This window comes from Rousettus aegyptiacus, unplaced genomic scaffold (genome assembly GCF_014176215.1).
Source record: "Rousettus aegyptiacus isolate mRouAeg1 unplaced genomic scaffold, mRouAeg1.p scaffold_m13_p_5, whole genome shotgun sequence".
NCBI lineage: Eukaryota > Metazoa > Chordata > Mammalia > Chiroptera > Pteropodidae > Rousettus > Rousettus aegyptiacus.
In genome coordinates, this window is record NW_023416308.1 from 54951134 (window position 1) to 54970911 (window position 19778).

General features: G+C 39.4%; 1 protein-coding gene and 1 pseudogene across 1 annotated transcript in view; one reads left to right on the forward strand and one right to left on the reverse strand.

Moving 5' to 3' along the window:
* Window positions 1–822: 822 nt before the first annotated feature.
* LOC118603541 lies at window positions 823–941 on the reverse strand (annotated as a pseudogene).
* Window positions 942–14317: 13376 nt separating this feature from the next.
* Window positions 14318–19778, forward strand: part of TMEM123 (transmembrane protein 123) — a 45192-nt gene continuing 39731 nt past the window's right edge. Inside the window, exons 1-2 of the mRNA XM_036221565.1 lie at window positions 14318–14344; window positions 15316–15787. Coding sequence (XP_036077458.1) covers window positions 14318–14344; window positions 15316–15787 — 499 coding nt within the window. The remainder of the gene's footprint in view (window positions 14345–15315; window positions 15788–19778) is intronic.

Here is a 19778-nt window from a genome sequence, read left to right on the forward strand (position 1 = left end):
TGAATGGCAGAGACAGAAGAGGCTGCAGCTGGAGGGAGGGAGACCAGAGGCTTTTAGAAGACTCAAGCAACTATTGATTACTGATGACAAAGGGAGAGTAAGAAATGTAGGGGAACATCAGGACTTCCAGCCTTTTGGTCTGATTGACAGGAGTCTGCTCTTAAATCCCTCATCTTAGGTAGGCCCTGGCACTGGTCACCTGGGGCTCTCAAGAAATTGTGTAAGGGAGGAAAAGAGTTTTCCTCAACCCTCTGAGAGTCCCTGGCTGGATCTAGAAACAAAACTGACAAAAACAGATTAACAGCAGCAAAGCACACAAATTTATTTAATGTAAGTGCTATGTGACACAAGGGCTCTCATAAGGAAATGAAGACCAGAAGAAATAGTAAAACCTAAATGTTTTTATGCCAGGTTTGATGAGAAGTGGACAGTTGTAGAGAGTATGATAGGACAAAGGGTATGTAGTAAGCGCAGCAAACTGGATGATGTATAACAAGCCCTGCTTAATTGGGTTCTTCTCCATCTTGGTAATAAAGATGTACGTTTCCTCCAGGTGTAGGCAGGTCACCTCTCACAAACTGCTTCAGGGGAGAATGGCAACGGGAAGGTTAGAGAGACCTTTCTGCTTCTGCCATTTTCTCATGCTCCTTCAGCTTAAAATATCCAGTATGACAGCTTGGTTTGGCAAATGTCTCCACAGTGAAAGCTGACTCTCTGACCTTTTTTTTTTTTAATTTTTTAGGCGAGGCAACCCTTGGTTGACCTCACAGATTGCAAGCAAGGACCTTGTCACTTATAATCCCCTATTTTTAAGTTATTTTACGCCTACAGTACCTGGTCTCCCTAGGTGGTCTCCCATTCAAGTACTACCCAGTCCCAACCCTGCTTAGCTTCCAAGATCAGATGGGATCGGGCTTGTTCAGGTTGGCATGGCTGTAGAATCTCTGACCTTTTTGTGTTTCTACTTTCATTCACTTTTTAGTTTCTGAAAACTGCTAACTTCTTCATCAATTTATTGAAGTCTGGTTTTCTTATTGTGCTTTTATCCTTAATCCAGTATTTTTATGTGTCTTCACTGTGAGAATCAACCAGAGTGTATCTAGGTCACCATATTGTCACAGACACAAAACTGTGACTGGTAGTTCTATTTACTGTTCTTATGGAGTTTCACTGTTTTCATTTCAAAAATGTTTCTTTTATTTATTGTTTTTCCTATTTTTATTATTGTAGAATATTTTAATGTTTAGCCTATTTGATCCTCTCATATTTCATGATTAATTTGTCTAAGTTTTCCCCAAACTTCTTAAAACTTTCTAACATTTGATGAAAACAAATAAGTGCTCAGAAGTACATGCAACTTTTATAAATTCCTCAGTGAAGCAGAGCAGTGAAGAGCATGAGTTCTGGACCCAAACTTCCTGGGTTCAAACACTCATTGCCATTTAGCTATGTGCCCTGGACCTTGAACTTCCTAATGTATAAAATGGAGGCGGTAGTAATAGTACCCTCCTTGTTAGGGACTGACTAGTCAATATGTGTAATGCTCTCAGAACGTGGCCCGCCACATAGTACGTGCTGTATTGTGTTTATGCCATTAAATTATAATTATGATTAAAATATTGAAATTATTATTACTACCTGGCATCTGTCAGCGATGACATGTTAGTAAGCCTTTTATGTAATCTTAGAGGTTTGTGCTTCGTTGGCTAAAGAAGTGATATGAAAACCATGCCCGTATGAACCTTAGGGAAACTAGACCTAAGTTTTATATAAGGAAAGAATTAATATTGAATACTTACTGGGCCAGGCACAACAGTAAAGATTTTCTATGAATTATCTTATGCCTTCTTTCTAACATCACTATGACATAGGTACTATCATTATCCTCATATTATGGTTGCAGAAATAGATGTTCCAAGATGGTAAGGGACTTAACTTATGCTCATAGATGGAGGAAAGGAAAGGTTCAAAGTCAGGCTGTTGGATGGCACAGTGAGTATGTTTAACCAGAAAAGTGGGCAGTCATGCATCTCTGGGGGTGGCACATGCTATGTCCCTTGAATTCATGGGTTTGGTTTCATGTTGCTGTTGTTTTTGGCAACTGGATGGGACAATAAAGACTACTTTGTCAAATGAACACTCCCCATTTACCTAAGGAAACAGGGGCTATAAGTTTGTGACTAAGGCCACAGTAAAGTGGTAAAAATGAGGCCAGAAGCCCTACCTTCTAACACTTAACAACAGCGTTCATTCACTGTACCTTCCTTAATCCTGAAGTCAGACATTTTTTATTGGTATTTTATAAATAAATCATCTGAATTATTTGATTTGGGGAAATTATAAATTGTTTTATTAATATATAGAAATCCAGTAAGTTGAAAATGTTTTCATCTAGATAAGTTTATTATTATTACATTTACAACTTACAGCTAACAATAAAAGAAGATAATACAAAACCAAGCAATGTGAACAAAAGTAACTTCAAAGAAGCAACAGGTGTTTAACCATCATTAGAGCCACACCACCTTTCTAATAAGCTAGAAGATCATGTGAGCCAACTGGTTCAGAAGAAAAAAATGTTTCAAGGCTCAGTAAGCTTTCTCCTTCCACTGAAGTATACTCATTTTCTGTGAACAGATATAACAAAATACAGTGTAAATTAAAGCCAAGGCTGACCTGAATGAGAATTTGCATTACCTCTTCCTATGCTCAGCTTATCTCACCAGTCTTAGGCACCAGCAGGCCATTTGGCAGTTTCTCCCAGCAAGAATAGCCCTCATTAACAAGAGTGAAGATCAGATCTGGACATGCTGTCTCTGAGACAGGGATACTCATGTGCTTCAGCTAGCTAAGTATCTAAGTGCTTCACTTATGCCAGTCTGTGATAAACTTTACATGCCACATGGAAAGGAACTTGCCATGTTCATCTTTTTCTCCCCAGTACCTAGCATGATCCTAATGCATAGTGGATGGGCAATACTTGTCTTTGGAATATAGTAACTATTAGATAAATGAAGGAATCAATGAATTAATGGATGCCACTGTGATAAAAGGTCAGAGACAGGATGGTTCACATATGGTATATTCCTTCTGTGGTCACACAAAGGTCTATGTGAAAATATCAGATGATTTAAGTGCATCTCCAATTCAACATAAACCACTACTGAGAACGTGGCTGATAAAAAATGATGACATAACCTTGAAATTGAGTTAACAAGAGTATGGTGCTCAGAAGAAAGATTAACAGGGAAGTTTCACTCTATGGTCACTTAGCAAGCATTCCAAATGCTGTGCTTTCCAAGATAGAATCTCACCCTTTTGTCCTCTGTACATGATTTTCTTCTGCCCCTAAAAACCCTTTCCATCTCCTCCTTCATCTCTCCAGCGTCTTTCTTGGAATTATCTCCTGTTCCACACCAGTCCCCCCAACACCAACGTACTTCTATTTCACCAAGATCCCTATTATAACATTATAGTTCTTGCTTTTTAATCTATTTTTTTCATTATTTATGTTTTTATCAAAAGAATATAAACTGCAAAGTGGTGATCAAAAGCAAGTTATTTTCATTATTTGTATTGTACTGTAATGTACATTTTATATCTTTTAGATTATGATCTTCTAAAGGCAAGTAACAGATCCTCGTCATTTATTTTATTTCTTTTTAAATTACACACTACACCTAGCTAGTTGTTCTGGCCAAAAAACAAATGTTTCTTGTCTGATGGTTGAATCAGATACCTACAAGCCATAACAAGAGGAAGCCGACACACCAGCAAAGAACAAGAGCATACACACACTCCAGCCAGGGGCTAGGTTCTGAAACATTTTTTCTTAGTATTAGAGATTTACGGATATATTTTCTGATTACACAATTTCATGCACAGAGCTCAAATTAGAGTTATGCAATTAAGAACATGAACAGATAATTCCCAGAAGAGGAAACATAAATGGCTAATAATATAGGCAAAAATGCGCCATCTCAGATAATAAAAAGGGAAATGCAAATTGAACAACATGAGATACCACCATTTGCCTATCACATTGGCAAAAGTCAAAGAGATAATGTCAATGTCAGCAACAATAGGAATGTAAATTTTAAAGGGTACTTTTCAATACTGATCAAAAATTTTAAAACATATATCCCTTGACTAAATAATTCCACTTCTAAGAATCTACTCTTCAGGATTACTTTTTCCACATTGCCAGAAAGTTGGCTAAAGGTTGTTCACAAGTGCCATAAATTTATATTAGTGGCCTAAATGTAGCCTAAATGTCTGTCAAAAGTAGCCTAAATGTCTGTCAAAAGTGAAATATTTAAATAAATTACATGCATATTCTGACACTATGTAGCCATCACAAAGAATGAAGTGTATTTATATGTGTAGATATGAAAAATGATCACAAGATATTGTCCAATAAACCAAGCAAGTTGCAAAGCAGTAAATGTAGTATAATTCAGTTTTGTGGGAAAAAAAAGATCTATCTGCAATGTTCATATAAATACACATACAGATTTTACAAAACTGTATGTACCAAACCAAAAACAAACAGACAAAAACAAAGGTCTGGAAAGAAAACCCCCCCAATGTTAAGTGTGGTTATCCCTGGGGAGGTAAAACAGGAAGGACTTTTATGTACTTCTATGTATTGTTTAAATTTCCTTTCAACATTAATATAGTACTTTTAACTTTTTTTGAAATAAAAATAATAAACCCAATAAAAATAGAGGCCTTAAAAGTAGTTATAAAATATTCGAATATTCTATAAAGCAGTGATCAAACCTCAGGAACTACATGCATGAATAATCTTGTTATTTTCAGTATTCTTTAGAACTCTGTGCTCTAAAAGTTATTCACACATATTTGTGTGGGTTACAGAAACCTGAAACCCTATGTGGTAGCATAGAACAGTCATTTCCGTGTTGTGAATGATGCAAAAAAGGAACTGAAAGAAAAAGAAATTTCTTTAAATAGATTGACAACTAGGCTTAGGGCTTTCAGAAACAATTCACCTGATCATTGATTTATGCTAGGGGCCACAAATTCAAATGCCACAGGACAGGCAAGTAACTGAGGTTAATGAGGTCAGCAGGGAACAAGAAATAAGAACCAGAGGGACCGTTTGGAGAGTGTGCACTGCCTATGGGGAGCGGCTATTCCATAACTCCAGCCAGATGAGAAAATGGGTCTGGTGCTACCAGATATTTCAATACTTAAAGAAATCAGGAGTTTTCACAGCAATCCTAAGGTTTTACATTTTAGCAACTAATTTTTTTAAAACCTTAAAATGCTATGTTGATAAACACTGCCAAAGCCAAACAATACACATCTCCCTGTTGGATTTGGCCTTGCAGCCTTGCATTTGCCATCTTTGGCTTTTACTGTCTTCACAGTTCTATTAGACTAATTCTAATGTGTCCTTCATGATCCGGATCAGTTTCTTTTTTTTCTATTAGCCCTTTGGCCACGGTATTAAACCTCATTAGAGTTCAAAGATATTTTTTAAATATCGCATTAAAATCTCATTTTTTTATTGCAGTAAAATATATATAACATAAAATTGACCATTTTAACCAATTTTATGTGTACAATTCAATGGCATTACATTTATGATGTTGTGCAACCATCACCACTGGCTAGTTCTAAAATTTTTCATCACTCCAAACAGAAATTTTGTACCAATTAAATAATAACCACTAGTAACCTGCCATCTATTTTCTGTCTCTCTGAATTTACCTCTTTTAGGTATCTCATATAAGTAGAATCATACAATATTTGTCCTTTTGTGTCTGGCTTATTTTACTTAGCATAATGTTCTCAATATTCATCCATGTCATAGCATGTATCAGAATTTCATTCCTGTTTATAACTTAATAATATTCCAGTTGTATTGTGATATTGTGATTTCTAATAAGAAAAATGTATTTGGTCTCTGTTTCTAGCACAGGAGCTTCTAAAACCCTTGGAATTTCCTAGGTCAAGAGAGAGAAAAGGGTATCTTTTGTTATGTTAATGAAGTGACTTTTGGAAAGCCCCTAGGTCACCTCAGGATGGGAGATGGTTGCTGGGGGAACCAATCATGTGATTGGAGGGTTGGAAATTTCAGTCCCCTCCCCCTGACCTCCAGGGAGGGGGGAGGGGCCAATGGCCAATGATTTAATAATTATACCTATATAATGAGTCCCCCATATAAACCCAAAGGACGGGGTTTGGAGAGCTTCCAGTCGGTGAACACTTGCAGGGAGTGGTTTCCCTGGAAAGGGCATGCCTTGCCCTATGTATCTCTTCTGTCTGGCTATTTCTGAGTTATATCCTTTTGTAAGAAATCAGTAATCTAGTGAGTAAATGGGCTTCCTGAGTTCTGAGAGCCACCGTAGCAAATTAATCAAACCCAAGGAGGGGGTCATGGGAAAGTGACTTATAGCTAGTTGGTCAGAAGCACTGGTAACAACCAGACCCATCTTATCTCCATTGACTGGACTTGTGAAACAGCTGCTCCCTTTAGGCAGTACTTCCTCAGTTTCTTCTCTGAACAGTCCCTCTGGTTTTCATTGTGTTATTCTCCACTGACCTTTTTAACCTCAGTTTCTTGCCTGTTCTGTGGCATCTGAATTTGTGGCCCCTAGCCACAGTCAATGGTCAGGTGAATTGTTTCTGAGAGCCCTATGCCTGGTTGTCAATTTCTTTAAAGAAAAGTGTTAAAAGAAATTGCTTTTTCTTTTATTTCTTGTCTTACCTCATTCACAACACGGAAATTGCTGTTTTATGCTACCACATAAGGTTTCAGGTTTCTCTAACCCACACAAATACGTATAAATAACTCTTGAAGCATAGAGTTCTAAAAAATACTTAAAGATCTTAAAACTGGCATCTACAGAGCAGCGGCTGCCTTGTAGGCTGATCCTTTAACCTGTGGAAACTGATACTCCAGGTAGATGATGTCAAAATTGAATTAAATTGGGGGACACTCAGCTGCTTGTTGGTGCGGGGAACCCCCTGCACCAAGGTAGAAATGGGTACAGAACCTGTTAAGGGCGGGAAAATTTTCAACTGGCCAACTTCTGCTTCCATTATTTAATGTTAAACAGGGTGTAGCTCTAGGAGATATTCTGTGCAAAGATATGCTAATGTTAAGGGTGTAGTTATCCTGTGTAAAGATATGTTAATAGCCAGCCTCTGCTTCTGTAAACCTGCTTGCTTGCTAGAGGGGATTTTGGGGCTTTTTAAGCTATCCCTTCTGGAGGCTCGAGGCTGATTCTCTAGTGGGGAGAGTCATTCCCCAGGTGGCTAATAAAGGCTCATAATTAATCTCAATTGGCTCCGTGGGTCTTAAATTTGAACGCACCACAACAAATCTTTATACATGTATACCATATTTTGTTTATCCATTCCCCTACTGACGGACATTTGAGTTGTTTCCACCTTTGGATACTGTGAATAATGCTACTGTGAACATTGGTATAAAAATATCTGTTTGAGTCTGTTTTTTATTCTTTTAGGTAAATACCTCAGAGTAGAATTGCTGGGTAATATGATAACTCTAATTTTTTAAGGAATTGCCAACCTGTTTTCTACACCAGCTGTACCATTTTACATTCCCATCAAAGATATATGTAAATCTCTCATTTTTAAAATGAAGAAATCATGGGTAAAATTAGTTAGATAATTGAACATATACCCAGACAGTCAAATGCAGAGCTGATACCAGAAACAAGTATCTTGAATCCCAATACAGCCCTCTTTCTGAAGTGTCTCAAGTAAGATTTAATTCAGATGATCAGGCAAATGGTAGCAATGTCTACACAAAGATGAGGTCATTGGAAATAGATCACTTGATATATTTGGAAGAAAGAATTTGAATAAGTTCTGGGTTTTGCTCTCAATTATGGAGAGAATTTTGTTTTATTTTTTTCTTCCTCAGATCTAAGCTCTAATAGAATTTTAAATCATATCTGTGTTTAGCCTAGTACCTAATTATAGAATAGTCAACCATTATTCAACTTATAATTCTAAAATTAGGGCTTTAAAAAAAATTCCTTGAAATGCAATAAATATTTATTTTAGAAAAACTGAAAAGTTCTGAAAAGTGGAAAAGAAAAAGAAAATAAGATCATCTAGAGAACTATCAACCAGAAAACTAACCATCAACCCTGAGTAGTTTTCCCCCAGGCTTTTTTTGTTTGTTTTCTAAGAATGCTAGGGTTTTTTGTTTTGTTTTGTTTTTTGTTTTTGATATATATGGTTGGAATTATAGAATCTTAAAGCTTAATAAAATGTTCTCAATTTGGGGAGCAAGCTGAACAAAGAGAAAAAGAAAAAAATAGATGTTAAGTTTTAGGAAAGCACTCAACATATAGTAAGTGTCCTTTACACCAACTCCCAACCTTCATAGTCTTTTGACATTTCCTTTGGTGATATGTTATTACCTACCTGTCATATGGAAATATTTTATTTCTATAAGAGCTTCATGGGCTTGGCAACATGTTATACCATTTTGTTTCTGTCTCCACACCTCATGGAGTGCTACAGTAGGCACTCAGTAAAGAACTTGTGGATGATTTTTACTGATTTCATGTTATCTTCAAGGTTAATACTCCTCAGAGTCTTCATGAGGAGTAACCTAACCCAGGCCTTGCAGGGTTGTCTTGGCAGGGCCTCATGTTCTAAGAAATTGGTTCAGTAATAAAAGGTAATTCAAGTAATTTGAATCTTTATTTCCATACTTAAAGAATATTAAAGAGAATTCAACTTGTAACTCATAATAGTACCTCTTAAGACCTCCTTGGCCAGGGTTTTTAGTTTTGCTATTTCCCTCCCTTTCCTTTGATTTCTATTCCTTTTTCTTTACAGCCAATAAATTACAGCCCTTTGTATCATCTTGGCACTTACTCTTATTCTTCAGCTCAAACCTTCTCAGTCTCTGATTCTACATCATTTTCATTGATGAATGGTGAATGATGAATGACGTTGGCACACACAGCCCCTCTCTTGGAAGAAGACACAGGAGTTAGGACTAGGGGGAAAATTGGAGAGGGGAAGAGGAGTAGTTAGGAGAAACCACCAAGGCTTATAAATCATGGTCTTTTATTCTTGTTTCATGATGAAATTCTCATATATCATTTATCTGGGGTGGGCTACATGAAAAATCTTTGGAAAAAATATGTGGCAAATTATAAAGGTAAATGATGAAATTTTCTTTAAGGAAAGAGATCACTGCCTATCCAACCTTTACTCATTAGAATGTCACCTTGAGGACATAATAGGCTTGATATAAATGGTCCAAACTTTCGATCTCACAAAGTTATGGACCTTCTGATCTTCAGAGCTGTAAACACTTACTTTAGAGGTCTCTCATGGGTATGGTAAGACAATCACAAGGTACAACCTTTTGTCCCTTGTGGAGATAAGTTTTCATTTATCTCCCTTCTACTTTTCTGTATAAATTTGTGTGAAAAATCTCTCCAGACTTTGTAGTCACTTTTGTGTTATCTTGCTTGTATGTTATTGCTGATAATGCTTACTCAATATTAAAATTATGTACAGAGGAATCTTTTATTGAAGTCTATTTTATTTCCTCAATACTATGATGATCTTCCAAAAAGCTGTTTCTCCTATTTAACTATATTTCTTATTTCCTCTCTTCCCTCAGTCCAAGTAATACTCTTGGGTGACAGTAGACTCAACATGCAATACTGCTTAGTTACCGCTTACCCCATGTAGATATGAAGAGATGATCACTAAAACCTTTTATTCTGCCCCAGCTATCGCTGTACGCATTCTTGATAGAAACTGCTGTAAGTGTCTCAAAAATGACAGAAGGGCAGTGGGACAGAGTTCAGAAAGTATGAGTATTCCAGGATATGGGATGTGAAGCTACCACTTACTGAGTTAGTTACTCAAGCCAAAAAAATAGGAGTCAACCTTCATTTCATTTTCTCTCAAACACTACATCCAATTGACTCCACACTCAACCCACATCCCAAATCATTCACTTCTTTCAGTTTTGCTACTTCTACCCTAGTTCAAACCACTATACAATAGCTTCTTAATTGGATTCTTCATTTCTATTCTCGTTCCTCTCTCAGCCACTGGCATAATCTTTTAAAAATATTTAAATCATAACATGCCACTTGCCAATTCTTGAAAGTCTTTCAATCAAAAATCCACACTCCACATCCGAAAAGTCCAAAACCTCATTTTGTACTTCTCTGTCCTTACTCGCTAAGCCTTTTTCTGTTCCCTCAACATATCAAGCTTGGTTAAAATGTACTTCCCCCTGGTTTTTACATGGTTCTCTTTAAGGACTCAGCTAAACTATTACGTTTTTAGAGAGGCATTCCCTGACTACTTAAGCTGAAGTAAACACAGTTTTTCTCCATCACATTGCCATGTTTTCTCAGAAAACAAAACAAAACATTTTATTTCTAGTTATTTCTTATGTATGTGTGTGTTTTTCTGTTGCTTAAAAGTTTGTTGAAGAATGAATGGTAAGCCCTACTCTTCTACTTTGTAGATGGAAGATAGGAAATACTGAATAGGGAACAATACTCTAAGAACTTTATTTCAGTTTTTTTTTTACTTCCTCACAAGAGCTATTTTATCTTTTGTCAATTTCTCTGTCATGTTAGCAATGAAACTTTTTCTATAGAAAGTACCCATGTTCTGGGGCAGCTAGGAAGAACAGCCCGGGAACTAGCAACTAACTTTGTATGAAGGTTTGAGGAAATAACACCAAAGGACAGGATAGGTGGCAGTGACTTAAAAGAGGAAAGGAAAGCAGGCTGAATCCCTGGAGCCTCCTATAGAAAAGAAACAGCCAAAGTAGAAACTGATAAATAACCTGGAACTTAACAATGGAAAGACCCACCAAGTCTTCTCTGTATTCACCCCAACATAATATGTTCATAGCACAACATAATCCTGCCTAGAACTCATACTGAAAACTCATCATCATCGCCTCTCTTCTAATCAAATCCCTCAGAGTCAGAAACAGCTCCCCACTCCCTTTTCTGAGAAATTATTTATTGTAAACTTCAGTCTACCCAGAACTATCTTCTCTAACCTCTTTGTTTCAAGCAGAAAATCCAATTGTGCAATTGTGCAGTTCATTGTTACCTGTTTATCTTTCTTTGTTTATCCTTTACTATTACTTGTTTTTGTTTGTTTTATTTTTACTTTTGCTCTTGCCTTAATCTGAGAATCCTATGTATAACATTCAATACAAAATAGATACCTAATAATTTTGGGTGGATAAATTGGATACATTAACATTCTGAGGAAAAAAATCAAAGTAAAAACTAAAAGGAGAGAGAAAAGGTCCAAGAAAAAGAGGGAATCGAGAATAGGGGAAAGGAAGCAGATGTATGGAAGAGGGCTTGGGAGGAAGCCCAATAAATCAGATTCCATTGTGAAGTCTTAATCACAGTTTGTAACATGTTGTCAATCCACTAAAATGGAAGTTGACAGGAAATTGGCAGAAACAAGGAAATGGCCACAGGCCAACTCATACTCCTTTGTTGAAGCTTTCCACTACCTTGCCTTTTTTGTAGCTACCTCGCAGTCTTAAAGTCAAGCAGATTATGATTCATTCCTCATGCAAATATTGATTTACTAGCAGACTAATTTATACACAGCTAGAAGGTAATCATTGTGGACAGCAACCCAGATGAGCCTTCCTCTATAACCTCTTTCTTTTTAAATAAATAAAAATGTACTGTAGGATATAAGTAAGTGTCAGTGGGAAAACATAAAATCTATATGTTTTATACAATCAGAATGGAAGCAGTTTCTGCCATTTCTCTCTAGAAACCAACTCATTTTTAAAACAGTCACTGGGGGTCTCTCATTTTATGAGGCAGATAGCTCTGCTATCTCACAGCACCTAGCATAATGCCTGGTACATGTCATTTGTTCAGTAATTTTTTGGATATTGACTGACTGAATGAATGAACGATGGTTCTAACCTCTGGTCCACCTTCATGTTATTCTAAGTCAAAGACACAGACATGTGGCACATACAGGATAGATGAAAAAAAATCATTAATGGAGAAGTACCAGAATGTTGCTGTTCAGTTTATCTCCATCCAAAATTTATAAAATATGCTTTCTATATAATGGGAAGTATGTTGGCTCCTCAGACACAAAGACGAAGAAACAGACCCTAGCTCTGATGTGTGTTTTCCCTTTATCACATCTTAGCATCTATCATATTCCACTGTAACTATCTAGAATCTGTCTTCCCACTAGACTGGAAGCTCTGTAAGGGCATTGTCCATCACATAGTGAGCACTTAATAAATAGTTGGTAAATTATTAAATGGAGATTGTAGCCTCCTGAGAGGAAAAGATATACTCAGCTGTATGAAGTCAGGATACTTACTTAAAAGAAAGAAAAGCTGACTCTTGCTGATATAGCAGAAAAGGAATATGTTGAAATGTTGGGTCGCTCTCAGAATTGTTGGAAAGTGTAGAGAATCGTGACTAAAGCTAAGCCTTTAGAAATAATGCAAAAGCAAAACAAAAACACTGCAGAACTAGTCCAGTGAGGAAACTTTCTATATGGCAGCTCCTTACCAATGCCTCTTCTGCATCAGCAATTCAATCTGCAAACACTGAGAAACTGCTGCTGCTGCTAGTGCTGCCGACAAAGCCAGCCACCTCTGCTGCTCTTCACATCGGCAAAACTAGAAGCTTCATACAAAACCTGTTTCCTCTGGCTGCTCACGCCTGAATTTAAGTTTCACAGGAAATGAACCTGATTGGCCAAGCCTCGGTCACATTTTTGAGCCCACTTGCCAGGGAGGCTGGGGATTTGAATTCTCAATAAAGGAAAATTGTTCAAAAGATGATGGGTATCCATAAATATGACAGATGTCCACTGTCCTAGAGCAATATGTGACAGGTGCTGCACCAGAGGTATGCATTCAGATATAGTGTTTTTTCTCTTGGAACTTATATCCCTGAAGGAAAGATAAACAATAAACATATAAATGAATATAATGATGGATAGCATCAGGTGCTACAAAGACAAAGCTGTGAGGTAGGGTATTCAAGAAAGACTTTTCTGAGAAGATGAGCACAGACATAAAAGGAGGGAGCAGCGAGCACAAAGTTTCTGGGATGGGAACTAATGTGGCATTTCTAGAAAACTACAAGGAGGCTGCAGTTAAGTGAAGGAAAAAGAGGGTAGAAAATGAAGTTGAAAGAGCAGCCAAGGACCATGTCACGTAGGCCCTTGCAAGCCATGATTTTGGACTTGGAAAGGTGGCAAGGGAATGAAATGATTTGACTTGTATTTTTTAAAGGATCATACTGGCTGCTGTGTGAAGAACAGATTTTAGGGAAAGAGGGTAGAAACAGGCTGACTGAACTGATCAGAGTATGAGCAGAGGGATTGGAGCTGTAAAATCTGCCCAGATGGTTAGGGAAAAGGTGATATATGAGAGGATTCTTGAGAGATGAGTGAAAACTGCCCAAGAGGAGAGGTTAGAAGGCATCTTGGGCAAAGGGAAGAAGAGGAGCAAAGACACAGGGAGCATGGAAGGCCCTGGCATATTTGCAGAACCTTGAGTAGCTCTGTGAGGTTATGAGGGATCCAGACATGAGGCTGGAAAAATAGGGGAGAGCTAGACTGCCAAGGCCTTCCGTGCTGTTCCTCAAACCTTTCATGTCACCCAAGTAAAATGTTGGTGTAGTAGTGGGGGCAGAGCCTGAGACAAAATGGGCTAGATCTTCCCAAGGGAGTCCAGATCTCTCACAGAAGTTTCTAAGAGGGTGGAAAGGACACAGTTCTTTGCCCTTTTTTTCTCTCCTCAGACTAGAGAAAACATGGCCAACCCATAGTTCAGTGCTATTATTATCAAAGCAAAGCTGAGCACACCCACTCACATCTGAGGTACAGAAATCAGACAGCAGAGATCTGAGTGTATCTCCATTAAGGTCAGTCCCAGGAGAAATTGTCAAGTAGACATCTTGTCTTCCACACTTTCTCATTTCCCTTCTGGAGTGATCTCATATTCCACCCTGGATTCCTGGGTAGATGTACATTGAGCCTTAAAGGAAATGTTAATGTGGGTTGGCGAAGAGAAAGGAAGAGAAGGAGGGCATTTCAGAAAGAGAAAAGTGTATGCAAATGCCAGGAACCAAAAAGCATCATTGTCCCTGGGCGGCCAAACCAAGGCTGTAAAGATTGGTTGAGTCTGGATTGTGAAATACTTAGACAACAGGGTAAGCAGTCATCAAAACAATTTATCCTTAAACCAGATTCCCTGATTAAATAGAGTAACCAGGAGCTAAATGTGTGGTGCTGCTTTTTGCCCATGGTGGATGCTAAGAAGTATTTACAGGTTTGGCTGAATCAACAGATAGAAGTCTATAAACTTAGGACTGATTGCCTGACTTAGTTTCTATGAGCGGTCATCTCCATATTGACAGACTTACCTGAGTTCAAAAAGTGTTACTTCTCCTAGTTTTGGGACTGTAACGTGGCCTTAATATTATAAAATCTGGATCAGATGCCCAAGATATGCAACATTTAGAGCTTTGCACTGATTTTAAGCGACCTGGATATTTCTATCTTTCATCTCAGCTGAGTGTTTCCCACCCAAACCATGACTCAGTCTTTGTCTTTCTCCTGCAACAGCCACGCGTTGTTACGGGCCACTTCAGAGTTCTTAGCAGAAACCAGACGCAGGCTTTAGAAGCATTGCTAGTCAAGGCAGGTGAGTAGAATTGGCTCCAAGGGCTTAGCCAGAAACTATTCAAAACAGGCTATTTCATCCAAATGGGACAGCAGATACCAAGGAGAGAAGGGTCTAGGTTAGATTTGTGCAACTTCGGCCTTGGTGGCTATTCTTGCCTGTGAAATGTTACCAACTCTTCTGGTCTCCTCTATCCCTGCCTATTCCCCTAATCTCTTCCTGCACAGAATGTATCTTTATCCAGAGATCCAGAGAACCTGTTAAAGAGGATGACGTACAATTTTAGGTATAGAGATCACGGATGTTTTACGTACGAAACTTAAGCAATGGATTTGTTGAACACTCCCCCACCCCTGCCCGCAACTTAGGCTCGGTTTCTCGAAGGGAAAGCGCTGACGGCCCAAGACCTCTCAGCGGGAATCCCAACCACTTTTGAGTTTCTCTCCTTCGCCTCCTTGTTTTGCTGTCCTCAGCTGCACTTTCCCCCTCTCACTCTGAGCTGCATGCACTCCCGTGCCCCACCCGAAAGCTACTCTTCAAAGGCGTCTCTCCTGGCCCCCCGAAGCCCAGAGTGCTCTGTATCCGGAGTCGCACTAGTGCTCGCTTTTATCTGAGAGAACAAAACTGCCATTTCCGAAAGGAAAGGAAGCTGCTCGAGCGCTCGGGGCTGGCCCGCGCACATCACTGGGCGAGGCGGGGAGGGGAGTCCGGGCGCCGAGCGGAAAGCCCCGCCCCGCGTGCCGGCCCCGCCCCCGCGCCTGCGGCCCCACCCCGTCCCGCCACCCCGGCTCCGCGCGCGACGCCCGCTCCCGGCCCGCACCCGCGCTCGCTGCCTGTTTGGTCACTGGCGGGGGGCAGGTGGCGCAAGGGGAGGTGTGCACGGCGAAGGCGACGCTGAGCGGGTTCTGGTGCGCGGAAGGACAGGTCTCGTTGGCGCCACCGCCACCTGTTTGGGGACCCACGAGGCCGTCGCTCCTGCCCTCAGAACAATGGGACTCGGCTCGCGAGGAAGCTTGGCCTTGTTCATCGTGGGGGCGCTGGTGGTACTAGCGCTACTGAAGGCCGCCGTGGACAGCGCAGACACGGAGGGTAAGTGGCTGCGGGGGTCGGCAGCCCGTGCCCTGGAAGGAAGCGCGCTGCCCACGGGAGTTCCCCAGTTGGGATCTGGTTGTGAGGAAAGTTCTCTGTGTCTTAGGCTGAAAATGCACGGGGCTAACCTGGACGTGACCGGATGGGGTTAGGGGAGACTGAGGCTCCGGCGGGTCCCCCACCTGCCCAGAGCCGCCTGCTGGGTCCTTCCGCTGTTTTTGTTGCCGGCGGCGGTCGCAGGCCTGGAGGCGTGCGTATAACCTGTTGAGTTGCACGAAGAACGGGCCTTAAGCGGAGGGCTCAAGTTAATTGTTCCAACCTTCCCCTGACGTTTAGGGGAAGGTTAGAGTTTACCTAAGGCTTCCTTTTATGAACAAGATAAGGTGGGTTGAAAAATACGTATACTGATTCGTTGGGGAAACTTTCGGGAGTCTCCCTGGCGTTTTATCGTCTAATGATGTATCAAACAAACGATTTATAGTCTTAAGGTCCCCAGACTTTGGGGCTAATGTAACTGATTGGGGGCTTTTGGGAAGCAGCCCTGCTCTCTCCGGCACAGGTAAGGTTTCCACCCTAGCGGAAGGGCGCCTCCTGCCCCTGGCGTGCGGCGAACACAGGCTGAGGAGCGCATCATCGCATCAGCTGTGCGGCCCTGAGGTCACAGCTGACGATCGTTAGATCGTAACAAAATGATTTTGGCATTTCTCCTTGAGGAAAGGGGGTTTCCCTTTGGCCCTTGGCCCTTTGGAGACTTTTAAAGAGTCCTTTTTGAGTAAGGCCAGGAAGCTGGGATTTGCTGTGTAAATGCCATTTTCTCTTTGCGAATTATTGTAGAAGTCTGGTCACTGGGTACTAGGATAAGATGCTTTAAGTTTTTCATGAATTTAAATTTTATCCAACTATTGTATATATAGCCTTAAATTAGTTTTACCCAGCAAGAGATAAGAGGGCAGTTTGCAAAACCAGACGGTTCATGTACAGCACCTGCTTTTGCTAGAATAATCTACTGAGACAATAACAATTTTTGTATTGCCGAATTTTTTTTGTTTGCTTTGCTCAGTTGTGCATGTGACAAATTGTCTTTGCAGATCTAATTTTGAGATTTAAGAAAGTAAGGATCAGTAAATCATGTTCCTCATATTTTTAGTATTATGAGGTGTCATTGTAAAAGTGAACAATCTGGAATGAAACAACATATCTTAGTTCAAATTTTACACCCGTATTTACTAGGGGAGGTCTCCATTTTTTTTTTTTATCTGTTACTTTGTGAAAGTAGACCTTTTTATTGTTTCTCTAAAGAATTAGTGATTAGAGAAACTGATCAGTCCTTGCTTTTATTTCTTTTGACCTCATAACACTCTTGCCCTATTTTAATACTTTATGACTGTTCTGTTTATTAATGTCTCACTAGAGGTTAGTGTTATTTGGAAAACTTGGAATGAATGCTCTACTATACAGAAGCCTTCCTTTCATGAACTAGTATAGCCTACATAAGCTGGACTCCATTTCTGCAGACTATAATGTCACATTAAATCTAGAGTAAAAGAAGGTTCTGTAGAAGATGTCTCAAAAAGCGAGTAAATGTCCTAGTCTTCAGATACATGTGTAATCTGTATAAAGTGTCATTATAAAGTACAGTAATTTTTAACAAGCATACTAGAGCTTATATAGCCAATTTTTACTAGACACTTCTGTGTACCTCACACTATGCTAATTGAGGTCCACACCACATCTCATCAGATCCTCACAGTATTATGCCCATTTTATAGATGAGGAAACTGAGGCTTAGAAGTTACCTAACTTATTCAAAGTAAAACAGCTAATACATGTTTGATTCCATAGACCAGAATTCAAATGCTCAATTCACCATTTTGCCACTGAGCTACATTAGGTGATGTTGGCTTTTCAAGTAGATAATACTTAAATGCACAATACTGCCATTGCCCAGAATATTGTGGGAGAAAATTAAAAATATATATTGAAATTCTTTAAAAACGCCCTTCACAGTCTGCAGCATAGTTTCATAAATATCCTCAGGTGGAGGAGGGGGAGACAATGAATAATTCAGCAAACCACAAACAGGATCGTTTGTGGTAATGCAATAAGAGACATGAGGGAGGGGAGGATGGGGAGACTATTTCTTAGGACTCTTGGTGACTAGTGACAGACACCCACTTTGAATAACCTTAGGGGAAAGAAGGGACTTTATTGACTCTTTAATGGAAAAGTCTAAGGATTAAGGTAGCTTCAGAAATGTTATAGTCAAGAGTTCAAATAGGTTGTCAGGAGATGGGCACTTTTGAGTACATCTGTCAAATCTCAGGCAAGCCATAGATAAATTGTTCTCAGACTGGTTGGGGGTGGGGGAGAATATGACACTTCACATAGCAGGGACTTTCTAAGTGAGTCTTTGAAAGCCACCATAATGGGTACCCAGTTAGGAAATGAAATTAATCTTTAGTGAGTCTATGCCACTTCATGAATTTAACTTTCTTTTTTCTCCCCCATTCAGTACATTATAACGTTGAATATTTGCCCTTTCTGTCAAGTAAAGCATTGACTTCCTTGTACTTAGGGTTGTCCATGACATTTTTTGTTAGAATACAAAAACAGTGCCTGTCCACAGTTGATGCTTCATAAGTATTTATTGGAAAAAGAAAAGTTAGAGAGATTCTGTCTTTTCTCAAGCAAAAAATAAAAAATAGGTTGCCAGGAAATCATCCCTCATAAGAATTACAACAGCAAAGAGTGACAAAAACAGGAGACTTGTAGTCGTCCAGGCAAAAGATGATGGTGTGTGGTAGTGGAGATAAATGGATGGATTCTAGATCTCTTTGGGGTGTGGAACTGAAATCACTTGCTAATGGATTGGACAGTGGAGTGAGGAAGAGGGAGAAATCAAAGGATGACCTCTTGGTTTGGGAGTTGAGCAATCGATAATGTAACAAGTGGGAAGACTCGGGGAGAAGCAGATTTATAGTAGAAAATCAACAGTTCCATTTTGGCACTGACATGCAAGGGCTTTAGAATCAAACAGCCGGTCCAAATCCAGACTTTACCACTTACTAGCTGGGTAGTCTTCTCTGGGCCTCAGTTCCTGTCGCTGCAAGACAATATTCCTGTCTCACAATTGCTGGGAGGGTTAGATGAGCTAATGCAAGTCATATGCTCCCCAGGAAGCCTGATATGTACTAAGCTTTTTATAATATTGGCATTTATTTGATACTGACTGCTAAATACATCTGTATTGTCTACTGACCTTGATCTTTTTCAAGTTTAATCTTCATACCAGATCCTTTTGTGGTCCTTTTTTTTGTGGGGAGGGGAAGACTGTCTTTGTGAAAAGTGCACAGTAATACACTTGCTCTCTTGGCATATGGTATGTGTGTTTACTCTTTCATTATGCAAAGACATAAGGTGGATAAAACAACTGAAAAATTGCTTAACTGGGGCATAGAATTCTTCTAAACCTTTTCCAAATCATAAGATACCAGTTAAAAATTAAGAGTCATACTTGGAAGGCTTGCAATTAAAAGTAAATTTATCTTTGCATTGTGTGAAATTAGTGATTTTTGGTGGTGCAAGACCTAGAGCCACCCATAAATAGAAAGGGCCCCTCCCATGGTGGTCCACTCCACTCAGAAGGGTAGGGTTGTAGCAGCAGAAATCAGTTTCTCTCTCAACAATCACAGTGTCTTCCCTCATGTGGATGAATGAACTTTGACAAAACTATTATATAATTAGCCAATAATAGTGGCACATAGTACTATGTAAATATTTTTTACATAAGCTATATATTTTCTGTCTTGAAAAATTCAGTAATACATTTCCAGACTTATTGATACGTTCAAGTTATGTTTCATAGCAACAGTGGCAAAAGTAGAACTTCCTGTAGAATAATCTACCCTCTTCCATACCAACACCACAATATATTGCCAGTATTCTTAAATATTAAATGTCCTTTCATCACAGGATATTTCTTTATTTTTAT